The 15,876-nt window shown below is 36.5% G+C and overlaps 1 protein-coding gene across 3 annotated transcripts in view; it reads right to left on the minus strand.

Annotated features, from left to right (window-relative positions):
* Positions 1-205: 205 nt before the first annotated feature.
* Positions 206-15,876, minus strand: part of ACVR1C (activin A receptor type 1C) — a 34,081-nt gene continuing 18,410 nt past the window's right edge. The window contains exons 2-8 of one of the 3 annotated variants that reach the window (XM_054562643.1): positions 14,273-14,512; positions 9,553-9,783; positions 6,792-6,959; positions 5,321-5,477; positions 3,451-3,575; positions 935-1,065; positions 206-331 (exon numbers count right to left, since the gene is read on the minus strand). In XM_054562643.1, coding sequence (XP_054418618.1) covers positions 206-331; positions 935-1,065; positions 3,451-3,575; positions 5,321-5,477; positions 6,792-6,959; positions 9,553-9,783; positions 14,273-14,512 — 1,178 coding nt within the window. The remainder of the gene's footprint in view (positions 332-934; positions 1,066-3,450; positions 3,576-5,320; positions 5,478-6,791; positions 6,960-9,552; positions 9,784-14,272; positions 14,513-15,876) is intronic. The other 2 variants (XM_054562644.1, XM_054562645.1) reach the window with 2 other exon arrangements.

Raw genomic sequence — 15,876 nt, forward strand, 5'->3', positions numbered from 1 at the left:
AAAAAATATTAAAGACAACATAATGATTGGATAAAGTCAACACCTGCTTGATTTGAGAGTTATTTTTTCACGCTGCCTTTGAGCTTAAATACTGAACTGCATTATCTTTGAGGTAGACAACAAAAAAAAGGAAAAAAAACATTCACATAGAGGGAAAAGGAGAAAGAAAGCTGTAAGAGACTTCTTTTTAACATGATTATCATCATTAGGCTTTGCAGTCTTCTTTGACACAAAGTTGAGAAATAGTCTTCTTTATACGAAGAGCAGTGAGGCGGGCTGCCCCATTGGCATACCAGCACTCGCGCATTATTCTCCCCATGACTCGGAGTGCCTTTAAGAGAGAAACATATCAAAGACTTTACTCACACAAAACATACTACGAGAGAAGCAAAACCACAAACCTGGGAATTGATGCTAAGCTCTGATGAACAAATAGTAAATTTAAAACAATATGAGGAGGTTAGGACATTTACACAATGGAATACTATTCAGCCATAAAAAAGAAGAAAATTATACCCTTTGCAACAGTATGAATGGGCCCTCCAGCTCCTCTCTTCTCTTGACCTAAACACCTAAAAACTGTGTGTTGAAATAGAAACCCAAGACCAAAGTCACGGGGGTTACTGAACCATACAGGGAGCACGGATGCTGTTAAAAAGTTACCTAACCTGCAGGGGACTTTGCATAGCAAGAAATAAAATCTTGTTGTGTAAAGTCACTGGGATGTCAGAGTTTATTACTGCCCCATAACTTAGCATTATATATAATATATATAGCTGAAGGGGATAAAATCAAAGACATACACCTACATATATGAAATAAATTAATTGGATGCCTGGATTAAAAGAGAGGAACTGTATGGTCTCTGACAATCCTCCCTGATAGGTACCTCAAAATTATAATAGAAAACATATGCATAAGAACTTAGCCTTACTTCACAGCTTTGCCACTGGTTTGGGATACTTGGTCGAAACTTCTGGTCACAAACAACCTTCCTCATTTCCTCTATTGAGGGATCTGAAGGCACCATGTCATAATAAGGCAACTGGTACTCCTCAACAATTCCTGTAAGAAATTTGCACAATAAATATCCCAATGTGAATAATAAACAAAGATGCTTATTTTAAAATAATACTAATTAAGTATTCTAGGCACATGTCACCATGGAAAACCAGAAAGCCAGGTTTATTAAAACTATGTTATCACTATAAAACTAAATGTATAAATTTAAAGCAATCAGTTGAATAGTTATTATATAAGTTTATAATATTTTAAAGTATAGAAATGTGTGTAATTTTACACATAATCTATACAAAAATTACATGTAATTATTTTAGATAATACTTTTTATATGAATATATTAAATGTATACAATTTTGATAATTATATAAAATATAATTTATATTATAGAAATTTTGATTTACATAATGTTCCATTATACAATTAAAAAGAAATGCCTAATTATGAAATTTATAGCATAGCCTCATTGCTCTATCAATAAAGTATATTTCTTTAATAACTTTATATTTATATTTCATTAATAAATTTTTCAAAATAAAGCAGCTTTTTCGTTTTGAAAATTTTTAGGCAATTTTCTAAAAGCTAAATTTCTTATATTTGGATTTTAGAACTCCTATACCTGAGACTGTTTCCAAGAAGCAACCAACGTATATGAAGATGGATGGTTTAACATGAAGGTTAATATTTAAAAAGTCTCAAATACATGGACAAAGACTAAACCTCAATTACCAGAATAGTACTTGAATTTGAGAATTTTCTTATAAAATCATTTGAATTAACTACAGTCCTTTTAATTTAAAATATTTAAGATAAATCATAATATTAGAAAATGAACTTCAAATCATGTTGATTACATTACTATTCTGACAACTGAAGAAAACTTAAAGACAAAAACCAAAAAGCAAATCTTGACAAATATCAATAAAATTTTAAAAAATAATGACGAACTTGTTTGAATCTTGCTATTTGCCAAGCATGTCCTAAGCCCCTTTATATTTTTTAACTAATCATTCCCCAAAACCACTGCCTAAAGAAAGTATCATATTATCCCTATTTTATAGAACAAGAAAACTGAGGCACAAAGAGAGACGTGATTTTGCTGACAATCACGCAGCTTGTAAGTGGCAGATCTGGAACTGAACCCCAGGCTCAGGGAGACCAGTGTCTGTGTTCCACACCACTCTATTTGGATTGCTTCTACAAATAGTTTCATCTTGCTGAATGTTTTATTATCTCATCCATAAACAATGGGGGAAGTTTGTTTTCTCATTCAAATACAATTTTAACTTGTAAGTTTTCCAATTTTTTAAAATAAGATTGATGTAAGGCAAAAATGAATCAATACAAAATGCAAAAAGTGACAGTGTTTTAATAATGACAGTTCTTTCATTGACTATTTAAGTAGAAGCATACTCTGTACTAAAAGCTTCACATAAATTAATTGAATTAATCCATTAAATTCCCAAAGCCAGTGGAGTCAGTTTTATTATTTCTTCATTTTGCAAATGAGGAAAATGAGACCAAGTAACTTGCCTAAGTCAGATATTCAGGAAGTTGCTAAACCACATCTGTTTTAAGTCCTAAGTCTGTCTCACTTGAAAGAGAAAACTCTAACAGGGTGTCCAACCTTTCAGCGTCTCTGCACTATACTGGAAAAAGAGTTGTCTTGGGCCACACATAAAATATATAAACACTAATGAAAAGTAATCAGCAAAAAAAAAAAAAAAAAAAGGTTTTCAGTAAATTTTCAATTTTGTGTCCAGCCACATTCACAGCCATCCTGGGTCTCATGAGGCCTGAGGGCCGCGGGTTGGACACCCCTGCTTCTATACCATTTAATCAAAGTATTTACTTTTCTCACTGATGCAGCAGTTCCATCACACTGCATTTGTAGGACTTCACCCTCTCAAATTCTTCCTCTCATTATTCCTCTCTAAACTGCTAGGAGCAGCAGAGTCAGGAACTTAAGTCTTTGCTCACCTCCAACCTCCACTTTATCCCCCACACTTTCCTCATCACAGGAAAGAAAAGAAGAAAAGCCTGAGAATCAGAAGACTTCAGTTCAAGTCCTGTGGCCTTGGCAAGCCATTGAACTTCTTTGGATTTCATTTCTGTTATAAAATAGGAATACATCTAATTGCATGCAAACCAAACTCAAATACAAGTTCCAAGTGCTTCGCAAAGTGTCATTATAGAAATTAGAATATCAGGAGAACCGTCACCCCCACCTAAGCAGTGTTCATAATATAAAATCTCCATTATATGCAGGACACTTCATTTTTGCCACTTAAAATGTAAGCCAAAAGGTAGTCTCTGAAATATTAAGAAACAATTCAAAATAGCACTTAGGAAAAAAAAAGATAGAACATCATATGTTGCATTCAGAATGTCAAGGAAAGGCAGACAGAAAGAATACGCCCAAAATCTTACCTCCAACTGAACACCTCCGAGCTATTTCCCAGTAAACCAGACCAACAGAATAGATGTCAGCTCGTTTGAAGGACTCAAAGATATTCATATTCATTGTATCATCAAGCATTTCAGGGGCCATATACCTTCAAAAACATGCACTTTTCAGAGTCTGTGTATCAATTTATAGCAATCCAGTAAAACACAATCTTAATAAATCCTGATATAAAATATAAGTCAAGATAGCTTACATTAATTTCACAGGTGGATCAGAACCACAATAACAGAATAAAATGAAATAATACAGTTATTAAATCAACCATATTTTTTTAAAATATTTTAAATAGAACTAGAGGTCATTCCCTCGGCATTAGAGCATGTGCGCCAGGAGCCAAACACTTGGAAAGCACAATCTGGAGAGGATTCAGTAAGCCAGACACTCAGCAGGAGAAATGAAACAATTTCCACCAGTAGCTTGCTGCCAAAGAAAGCTCCTTGAGGGCAAAGAGTATGTTTTATTCACTGTGGCCCGGAACTCCAACACAGGGCCCAGCAGTGTTCCACAAATACCTGCTCTGAAGGAGCAATTTTATCATACATTGGCTTCAAGCAATATGTGCATATCATATATTGGCTCTGACAAAATTACAGTTCTATTTTAATAGGACTAAATCAAAATAATCCACAGGTCATTGGACCCGACTGAGCCTAGCTGTCTTAGGAAGATTTTAAGAATTTTTCAGAATACTCAAATGAGAAGCAGCATGATCCCAAACTGTTTTAAAAAGTTTTATATCCCCTAAGGGAATCGGCATCCAAGGCTTCCCTGAGGGTCCCTAACGTGGGGACTGTCAGAAGGGCAAGTCAAAGATTGCTTTTTATAGGGAAAAAAAACAAGTCCCTTAGGACTGCCCAGTCTGAATAAACTGTCCTGAAGTGTTGCTGGGGTCTCATTAAAGTCTCCAAGGAAGCAAGTGAAGGACTCAGAGGGACTGGCCTGGACTCTCAAATATGGCTTGGAGGCCAACTATGCCAGCTTAGAAATTCTCTGCCCTCAAGGGCCTTTAACAGCTCTAGGAAATGTTTTGGTTGTTTCTCATTTCAAGGTCAAGAAACCTGGAATTATGTCAAAGTGGCACAGAGCCTGAAATACAAATAAAAGGAAATGGAAGCATGTTGGCCCTACGGCCACAGGCTGGCCATAACAAGAAAACACCAGACATCCCATTACTAATGGGCCTGTCCTGACATGTGTGGTATACTCTGTTTATGTCATGTTTGTTCCTAACTTTCAGAGAGTCAGTTCCTTGAAAGTGGGAACTGAGTCCAAACCCTTTTTATCTTAATACACACCAATCTGGGAGATTTCAGGATAAATACAACTACAGGTAAATACATAAGTTATTATATAATATTTTTGAATATTCAGAGAACACAATAGAACATATATGTATATATGATTAATAGTCCCTCACCTCTCTAGTCCACTATATTGATTCTGTATCTGTTGTTCAAAGCCTGAGCATATAGAACTAGCTCTGAGTTTCAGGTCATTTATGAGGTATAAAGGCTGCGGAGGAGCTGTATGCTACTGACATTTTTTTCTTCCTCTCTGTAGGAAAATGTATTCCCAGAATGTGGCACACTAAAAACAACACACCACCATCTTATTCACCAATCCTCACCTCTGGCCAAATTCTACTTTCTATACGAGCAAAATGCTTTGTAACCACTGTACCACTAATTTCTCAGTGTCCCAGAGATTTCTTGCTTTCTTGGACTTAATGATTTCCCATTTGGACCTGCTGCCCCTTCCCCACCCACATCCCAGGCATTCGTGTTCACGGGGCAGCCATAAGTCTTACTGTGCTACCCAAATAAGTTACCTCACCTTTTGGTTCCCACTTTAGGATTCTGAGGTATGTCAATAGTGTTCAGTACTGAATCGTGCTTCACAGCCAATCCTAAGTCTGCTATGGCACAAGTTTCACATTTTTTCACTAAGATATTCTTTGATTTTATATCTCGATGAGCAATGGCAGGTTTACCTGCGAAGCATAAGAAAAACACATTGACTTTCTTCATTACTGAAGATTGAATCTCTCCAAAAGGATTTTGAAGACTTGGCTCAAATGTCACCTAAAAGAGGTCTTCTTTTTGACCACCCATTCCTTATCCCAAGTCATCCTCCATCAGAGTACCCCATTTTACCTTCTTTATAGCTCTTACCACTACTGAAATTGTCTTGTTTATTCATATGCATGTTTCATTATTCGTCTTTCCCAACTAGACTACGCACTGCATAGGTCTTAGTCATCACCATGCCTCCAATGCTTAGATCACTAGGTAACGTTTAGTAGCCACTAATATATGTTTGCTGAATATATAGGGAAAGAATCAGCATTATTACGTCCACATAAAAACCACAAATATTCGCTTATAAAACAAGTTTCAAACTTCTACTACCTAGATCAGCTGTTCTCAAATGTGACCCAAAGATCCCTGGGGGTCCTTGAGACTGTTTTCCAACAACATATCTGTGCGATATCACCTTTTCTTCACATACTTCAACTGAAACAGCATATTAGAACAGATTGAATGAAGAACGGGTATGAAAATCTAGACATTAAAGAGATTCACAAAAAATGCAAAACAAAACCATAATTTTTACTAGACTGGTTTTTGTATTACAAAAAAATTAGATAAATTTTTAAAAATTGTTATGTATTTACTATTTAATTGGTTAAATAACTGCTGTTTTAAGGAAATTAGTATATTTTAATTTCTCAATTTTAGTTCTAATAAATATTAATAGACATAATTCACATACACAAAAACTTTTGGGAGTCTTCAATAATTTTTAAGAGAGTAAAGGTATCATGAATCCAAATTTGGGAACTACCACCCTGACTAAAGACTTTCTAGAGCCAATTCCTTATTAACTTAACAAATAGAAGACAATGAGCATCATTTTGCCTTTGGGTACATAATATGTACATATGTTTTCAAGATCACATTACCCTTTCCAATTATTTTAATTATCAAAGATAAACATTTAAATTATTTGTATTTTCTGAATATAAAGCACTTGCCACCAAAGCAAGATTTCCCAGGTGTATAGGCTAAATGGCAAAGATGGAGTCACCAGGAATAAAAATATTATTATGGATGATATACAAAATGACAAGTATGCAGATGAGAGATGGCACTATCATGACAAAATCTTCATCTTTATAAAGTACCTTTAGTGTTTCTTTACATTTGATAATTGCAATGGAGTAAGATACAACTAAACACTAAGATACAACTTAGTGTTCCTATCTTTCTATTTAAGGGGAAAGAAATAGAATGAAAATACATACCTTGTGTACCAACAATCTCCATATGAAGGTGGGCCAGACCACTAGCTATTGAAAGTGCCAGTTTGATCATCCCAGAGACTGTCACTATGTTTCTATTCAAATAGTCATATAAGGAGCCCTGTTCATGATATTCCAAGACAAGCCAAAGTTGAGTCCAAGTTCCATTATCTAACCAGAAAAAAAAATGTAGCTATAAATATATGTCAAGAAAGAAGCCAAAAGCTTTTAACAAATGTCAGTGTTTAAAGTAAATCTGTATTGTTAACGAAGCAAAGTTAATTCCTTCATGGAAAATGCTTACAGTTCGAGTTTGTAAAGCAAAAATTCTCAATGAGTTTCTGAAGATGTTGATATATTACATGTGTTATATGTACCCACCGTAGATACAGGAAGCTGTGAGGCAGTGATTCTAACTGAGCAACTCTTTCTTATTCCCTCTATATTAAAACTTGCTGGTAATAGCAACCACATTATAGGAGAAACTACTGAGAGATGCACTTAGGTTCAGTGTTGTAATATAAATTACTCTGGAGATTTTAAGAAAGACTACACTATTAAAAAACAGAAATACAACAAATTTACACAATGTATTCTTCCTGTTAAAGGAGCTCTAGCATTCTAAAAGTGTTCATGTTATTCACCTTTCAAATATGAAATTAATGATTTTCCCTCAAAAGCTTCTATTAAGAGCCAAACACAATAACTAGACATTTTTATATAATTCACCCATTTAACCAAAAGCTAATTGAGCTTATAAAAGATTTTTAGCAGAAGAGAAATTAGCCTAAAACTTCTCTAGCTATTAGAATCCCTAGAGTTAGATTTAGCTTTCAGGATAAAGTGCCTACAATAGGCCTGGGCAGTCCTGACCAGTTCTGATGCTCAAAGAAATGAAATTACAATGAATATTTGCTAAGGAATTTTTCTATGCAGTGTTTTATGTACAAGAGCTCCTCATTATCTAAACATTTAATTCCCAAATACAGTAGTGCTAAAATTTCCTAGTAATGAAATAATCAACAAAACATGATAAAGTTCACTAATAAACTGACCTCATATAAAATGAACCCTTATTCGCACCTCTCTCCCAGCTTAACACCAGTGGCTATCTTTGCCTTCTCACATCAATGTCTTTGTCAGACAGTTGACTAAAAAGTGAAACTGTAAGTGTTGCAAGAGATACAAAAATGCATGAGGATGAAAGTGATGATACAGACCATTTGGAATCAGGCACAAAGCCACTGACAAGTAAGCCATTGACAGAGGTAGACCAGTAACTGGAGAGAAAATCAAGAATGATCTTTCTTGTACATACTGTTTTATAATCCAATAAATGTCATGATTAAATTAGTCCATGAAGAAGATCCATATAACTACAGACATTACTGCCTTCACCACATGGCTAATTAATCTAACCAGTAGGTAGTTTACCTTAACAACAGGAAGGAAAAGAAGTTCTTAACAGTTTAATAAGAAATGTTTCATTTTCAACAGGCTGGATCTATTTTTAAAGAATATGTAGTACAGAATTTGAAAAGAATGTTTTTTTAAGCTCATCTTGGCTTTACTCAGTTTCTCTCAAGCAAATCAGATAAGACAAGTTATCAGCAAATATAATCATGGCCAAAATGTACAATAATTTTAAGCTTCTCTTTTGCCATCTAATTAATAATGAATATTTTCATGATCCCAATCATATTAGATAAAAATAATCATAGATTTTTAATTTTCATATGTATTGGTGGGTGCCTGATATCCAGAGATAATTTGTTTTTTAGCTAAAAGTTACAATCTCTACCTCCCAAAGTTCATGTATTACTGATTCGTATTTTTTTTTTAAATCGACTGGAGATTTGCTCACATTTGTTCCATTTCCTTGTAAAGAAACTATCACACATTTAAATGGGTAAAAGCTATGCAAAAAGAGAAAAGAGAGCATGGGTAATCCACAAAATTTATATCCAGTCCCTGATTACTTAGGGATATATACAGTATTTTATGAATATTATTTAAATACCAGAAAGTTGATGCTCTATCTTGTTCTACAAAACTCAAAAAATAAAACTATTTGGGGCTGTTAATATTAAACCTCCAGATAAATCATACTCAGAGTACATTAATAAAAACTTCACTAAAATTGTCTTGCTTGCCACCATTTCCGTAATGTTCACAGAAAACGCGAGTCCCGGCATTTAAGCTTGTTGTGCAGATGAAAAAGTTTAGTCCTAGCAAAGGTGAATATTCAGCTAGCTTTCACTGATATATTTGTATCAATTATCAAACTACTGAAGTATTTCTGTCTTGATTAGCTAAGAACTGCCATTGAAAACTCCCAGTGACATTCTTTGCCCTGGATACCCAAAGCAAACCCCACCCCGTCAACACACGCACACACACCGGGATGCCTCTGCGTCTCTTCGTGACCCACCAACTAAAGGGATAAAGCCCATAATGGCAGGACTCTCCCAGGATTCTGCTTCAGTTGAAGCTTCTGATCCGCTTGTGTGGTTCACCAGTCATCAGGCTGATATTTTAAATATCAACCTGGCTATAGTGTCCTCATGATTTCATATCACAGGTTTGCTCTGCTTTATCGTATGGTTATATACACTTATTTGTGGTGAAGAGGAAGGCTTTTTCTTTCCTCAATAAAGAAATTAGACTTTTATATAGAGATTACTAAAACAAAAAGATGACTTATTCTCTCATCTGATAACAGACATAACATTTTATTTGGTGAAAACAATGAGATTGAAAATACCTTTGTTGTCAGCAGCAATGAAACCAAGGATGTTTTCGTGTCTCAGCATAACCGTCTGATAAATTTCTGCCTCACGAAACCATGATCTTTCATCTCTGGAGGAGAATATTTTCACAGCCACATCTTCCCCACACCATCTTCCATGCCAGACCTCACCAAATCTACCTTTTCCTACTATTTCCTGAAGTACGATCGTCCTGGCAATTGTTCTTTGAACCAACAGAGGTAAACCTAACCAAAGAAAAGATGGAATTGTTGATTAAAAACATTAAGTGCCAGAAACCAACGGTCGGGATGACCATTATTTGCACATAGAAAGTAAACATTTCAATACTTTAATACTTTTATTGATTTTGAAGAAATAAGCACCTTTATACACTAAACTTTAAATCTCAAAGCATGCTGAAAAAACATTCTAAATTCTTAATATGAACTTCTCATATCACAAATAAAAATTTCTTGAACATAGACTGCTGCTGCAGATGTCTGATTTTAAGAATTGCTGCAGATCTCCCTGATTTGTGCACTAAAGCCAGTCCGATTACTAAATACAGAAAAGTATTTAAAATGCTATTAGCCTTTAAAATAAAATATGTGGCTCCTGGTACAACTGGAACTGCAGAAGAATTCTTTGAGCTTTTTTTGAAAACACCAAATTAAAATTGGAAAGTGAGGAATCAAATGCAACAATCAAGTGAGGTAATCATGTTAGACTAAAAGCAAGGTATAGTCATAGAAAATATCAAATGGATATCTTCTGTGGAATAAAAATATTCAAAGAGTACATGTAAAATATTTAGATTCTTTGGATCAATAACTCTACCTCTATAACTCTACCCTAAAGATTTGATGCAAATACAAACAAAAATTATGTCAAAATGTTTAATATACTATTATTTATAGGAAAAGTAAGGAAAAGTATCTGATAACAGAAAATTGTTAAATATAGTTCAGATATTAAGAGCACAAATAAGAAAATCCCAGGTTCAAATTTCAGCTTGTCAGTGGTAACTAACCATAGGCAAGTTATTGAACTTCTCTGAGCTTTGGCTTCCTTGTCTGAAAAACAGGAGATGATAATATTACCTATCTCATAGGGATACTATGAGAATTAACAAGCATGTTAAGCACTTAGCACAGTATCTAGCATGTTACATACTCTATAATGGTTAGTCCTTAATAGTACACCTTAGGTCAAATTATTTAGAGCCAATAATAATGATGTTTCTTATAAAGAGGTATTTCTTAGTGATATGGGAAAATCCTTTTGCTATGTTAAATAAAAATAGCACAATAAATTCTATCCACCTAAATAAGTGTACCTAGCTATTAAAAATATGCACAGGAAAAAGACTTAAGGGAAAATATGCTGAATGCTATTTCCATTTAGTGGAATCGAGGTGAGTTGTGATAGGCTTCTTTCCAATTTCGTACATTTTCTTAATTTCTACAGTGGGTATTTATGACTCATAATTAGAGGAAAATAGTTAAAGAGGTTCCATTATAATTTATTCTGGCAAGTCATGTTTAGCTGTTGTCATTGCACTCAACAGCTGGGAAACCCTCAGAGCAACAACTGTGTAAGCTCCTGGAGGACCCTCCCTGCTCCTGACATGAGTCATGGTTTATTCACATGTTCTCATCATTGTGAGACGCACCCACCATAACTAAAGAAGCACAGGCTATAAGTTTGCCATTATGGGTCTCAACAATTAGTCACAAAGTTCCATAGACAGAAAGTTCTTCTTAGAGCATCTGGTTCAAATTGATCATTTGGGGGAAGAGAAAACTGGGGGTTTGCAGTAATCATGGACTGGCCCAGGAATAAACTGCTAGTGGGAAGCAGATTCACAACTAAAACAGTGGTTTCAGTCCAAACTCTTGTTCCCTTGTCATTTAATGGATATGACACATTGCTCCCCTGTTGGGAAGATTTCTAGCAAAAACTATATGTGCTATTTTTGTAGGTTACAGTCAATTTTACCACTTGACCACATACAATAAAAGCTGTGCTAACAATTATTTGGCCAAATCACAACTCCAATCTCCCTTCTCCCTCCTCCAGTTTACACGCAAACGCATACGCACGCGCGCGCACACACACACACACACACACACACACACACACACATCACCAACAACCCAACAATATTTGGCTGGAGAACTAGATAGGCCAATGTTTTTAAACTGCAAATTGACCAAGCACATGATCAATGCCATGGACCAGGAACAAAAAAAGACACTACCTAAGGTACTCAGCATAGCAATTAAATTGCTACAGTAAAACTCCATGAAAGTTGCCTCAGTATCTTTCAAAGCAATGACCCAACATAACCTAATTCTTGTTAGACACTTAGAGACTTCATTTGAAGATAAATGGACATTGCTTTTCCTCATAGGTTCATTTTATTCTTTTTCATAGGGGTTGTAGGACCTGTTGCCTGTCTGATGGAAAGGTACCTTTCACAACGTCAGCATCCATCAGAAGTGTTGTATCATGAGAGAAAAGCAGCGACCTACCCAGCCTCTTAGAAGCCACCTGAGACACCATCCACTCTCAAAGATGGTCCAGGAAAACATCAGTCCATTTTCTTCTCTTGCAGGCATTACTTATCTTTGAAAACTGTCCCTGACCAGGTCAAGGATAAGCTTCACAATTTTTGTTTCTCAACATTTGACCAAGTTGCCTCTCTTTTAAGGACACTGGCCAATTAAAAGAGGCAGAGGGAAGTGGAACTGCCTAATTCCCTCCCTCGGGGTGGGCATTTGTGACAGAAGCCTGACAGCAGATGGACCCATCCCTGGTTACCAGAGGCAGTGCCTCCACGACTGAGTTTAGGACAAGGTCCCTACCAAGCATATGCAGCTAAAACTCTTTCAAATTGCTCATTAAAAAAGTCATCCATGTGTGGGCACATTTATAACTTTCTTTTTAGGAGAGATCTTAGCATAATCAAAAGAGCAGAGAGTCCAGCAGTCAGTAAATCCAGGGTTGGATTGAAAGATGCACAAAAACAGTAGAAAACTTAACGTTAATTTTTTATTTTATGCCCTGGTTCATGACTACTTTCTTAATACAGTCTCCTGTTATAAAAGCTCAATTACATGTACCTGAAAGGAAAATCCTTGGTCATATAAAATATATTCAAAGAGCTGCTCTAATATACACCTTTTAGCCTAACATTTCAGATGAACTGAAGTGTCTTGGTGGTGATTAAGTAGCTGGTTATTTAATCACTCAAATCTCAAAAAGAAATTATTTAAGCTTTCAAGGAACTTGGCACACATCAGAGCTCTGTGCCCATATTCTGTGCTTGGAATGTTGCCGGTGCTCAAAAAATTAGGGCACAGTGGGCCTCAAAATGTAATACTCAAGGGAGGAAAGGGTACTGAACCTGAACAAGCTTCGCTTTTGAGGAAAGAATGCCTTCTTTCTATCCGATAATTTAATTTTGACTTCAGTTTTATAAACTTTGCAGTTTGGAGATTTTTTCCAATACTCCTCCAGTGAAGACATGCCACCAAAGAGGTGCAGTGAAGGTATAAACAATGAGGTTTGGGTTAGGGAGAGGGCAGGTGACCTTGCCCCCAGAAGCAGCAAACGATCTGGGTTCCCTGGGTGACAAGATTAGGCCTCTTTTCTGGCTTCCTTGGTGAGTCCATAGCTGCATCCTGTTAAATATGAATGCTCACATAGATGCTAATGTCCCTCTGTCGTCTGCCCCTGTCAGCTGTTCCTACCTGGATGCTCCTAGAGGCCAAAGGGAGCTCCTTAAAATCTGTTTGGGATAATCATCCTTAGTGATGCTTCCAAAGAAAGGGGGACAAAAGAGTATCTGAAGGGGCTCACCTAGGCTCACCCTAGTTTGCATTTCTGCAATACCACATGCTGACAGGATTTCTGGAAGTATATCTGAGAGCAGGGAGCCTGCTGCCATTTTAGGGAGTTCGTTATTACAGGAAAAACTCTGCTCCATCCCCAAAAACCCCCAAAATTCTCAGATGTTTTGTGCTACAAGAAAGGCTCATTTAGGCCACAACACAGCCTGGTACTCGAGTTGCCTCCCCAGTGGTTCTGAAGCTCCGTTAAAGAAGAAGAGAATTATCACACAACCTTAGCGGCAAAAGCCAGTCCAGGAATGCTGGGATATCCCCTTTCATCTTTAAGAACATATTCTTGACTTTGCTTTAAGAACATATTCTTGACTTTGATTTCAGGTCAGCTCCCTGGTAACTTCACCCACACATCAGAAGGGTGCCTGCAGATTCTGAAGACCTTCATAACCACAAGCAAAGGTGCTCTTTGCATAACTGAGGTCTCTTCCCCAGAACTCAACTCCTTAAATACAGTAACTCTTTTGTGCCCATGAAACATTATCAGGAGAGCATCAATGAGCATTGCTAATCATAATGGAGAAGAGAGGAGAGTAGAGAGACTCTTTCTCGCTTCAGAAATAAATTCTGAAGGAGTGTCAGAATGAGAATCTGAATACGTAAAGTCACAAAACCCAACTGAAAGGACTTAATTATTTAGGCCATGATGTTTTTTTCTCTTTATCAAATCCTATGACAAGCTTCTATATCAGAACTCATCATGTAGCATATCTAGCATTTTAAATGATGGAATTCATAACATTGGGACTCTTTTTGTTAAAAAAATTGTTTTTATTTATTTTTAAATAAGAGTTCCTTTACTGAAAAATGAACCATGGGCACATACCAGATCCGGATCCAGAGGCGGTCACATCATATATCAGATCTTTCAGAGTTTTTCCAGCGTTTACCAGATTGCATTCAGAGAGGGCCTCCTCCACGTTCTGTCTCTTTTTCTTCTTGCGTGCGCACTGCCGACCTTGGCACGCCCAAATGGTCAGCGCTGCAGCTACAGACAACAGGCAGACTGGCACAGTAATGACAGTGGTCAGCTCCATGGGTCCAAGTTTTGGGGCATTTGGTGACGCTGCAATTAAAAAAAAAAAAAGAACATGACCTTAAATCAATGCACATAAAATACATTAGAAATTGGAGATGCAGTCACCAAAATTTCACATCTATAACATGCAGTTACAGTGTTCACTTATGTTAGTTGGCAAAGACGCTCTGTGTTATAAGCAAAGATGGGGAAAGGGGGCCGAGGTTAGGCTGCAGCTAGGAATGGTTATGCCAGGTGACGATGGAGGCAGAATTAGGATCACAGAAAGCACACACAAGGGACCTTTTTTAAAATCTCCAAGTATTTGACATTTTTCTATTTTCTCCCCATTTTTCAACAGTCCATCCTTGGAGCACATTTATTCATTCATGTCACAAGTAAGTACTGAGTTCCTGCAATATGTGGCCACCATTCCACGTGTGGAAATGCAGTGGTGAGGGAGCCGAAATCCTTGTTCATGCAGTGCTCGTGTTCTCACACACCCAGCAAGAGGAGATCAGTGCTATGGAGAAGGAAGGAAGCAGAGGAAAGACACAGAGTGATGGTGGATGCTACTTTAGATCACATGGCCCAAAAAGGCCACACTAGGAGGTATGAGGGAGCAACAACAGAAGGTGTCTCGGGGAAGCATGTTCTGGCAGAGGGAGAGCAAGTGTAAGATGCCCTGAGTTAGACGCCTACTGGCATGTTCAGGACAACCGAGGCCTAGATTGTAGTAAACGAGGAGAAAGATAGAAGGAAATGGGGTCAGGGAAGCATAAAAGAAAGATTATGTGGGGTCTTGGAGGCTAAAAAGGACTGTGAATTTTATTCTAAATGGAAGCTGTTGCAGGATTTTGAGCAGGCAAATGAAATATGATCCAATTTATATTCTCTGTGGCTGCTGCGTGAAGGCACTAGGGGCACAAGAGTAAAAGCGAAGAGACAAATTAGAAACCTAATGAAATAATCCTGGCAGGAAATGATGGTCTTGGCTGACAACCCTATCTAAAATAGTCCTTCCTTCTCATTCCTCATTCACTCTCTATACCCTTTTCCTGTTTTATTTTAATTCCTGGATCTTATCACCACCTGGCACATTATATAGTCATTTATCTATTATCTGATTTTCTCCAAAGAACATATGCTTTGTGAGGGGAAGAACGCTGCCTGCTTTGTTCCCTACTATATCCCATGTCCACAGTGGTAGATGGTCAATAAATAGATCTTGAATAACAGAATCATTTAAAGTTTTACTGGTTTTGTTCTTAGTAAGTAAAGAATGAGATTTTTAGTTTTAGAGAAATAAATATGATAACTGAAACCAAATAACATAAGGATATAATTAAATCTGTCACTCTAATTTTAAAACACATATAGCCGAATTTTTTTAAGTTATCCTACATTAAAGA

Source organism: Pteronotus mesoamericanus, unplaced genomic scaffold, assembly GCF_021234165.1.
Source record: "Pteronotus mesoamericanus isolate MK-2021 breed Mesoamerican mustached bat unplaced genomic scaffold, CSHL_Meso_final scaffold_651, whole genome shotgun sequence".
NCBI lineage: Eukaryota > Metazoa > Chordata > Mammalia > Chiroptera > Mormoopidae > Pteronotus > Pteronotus mesoamericanus.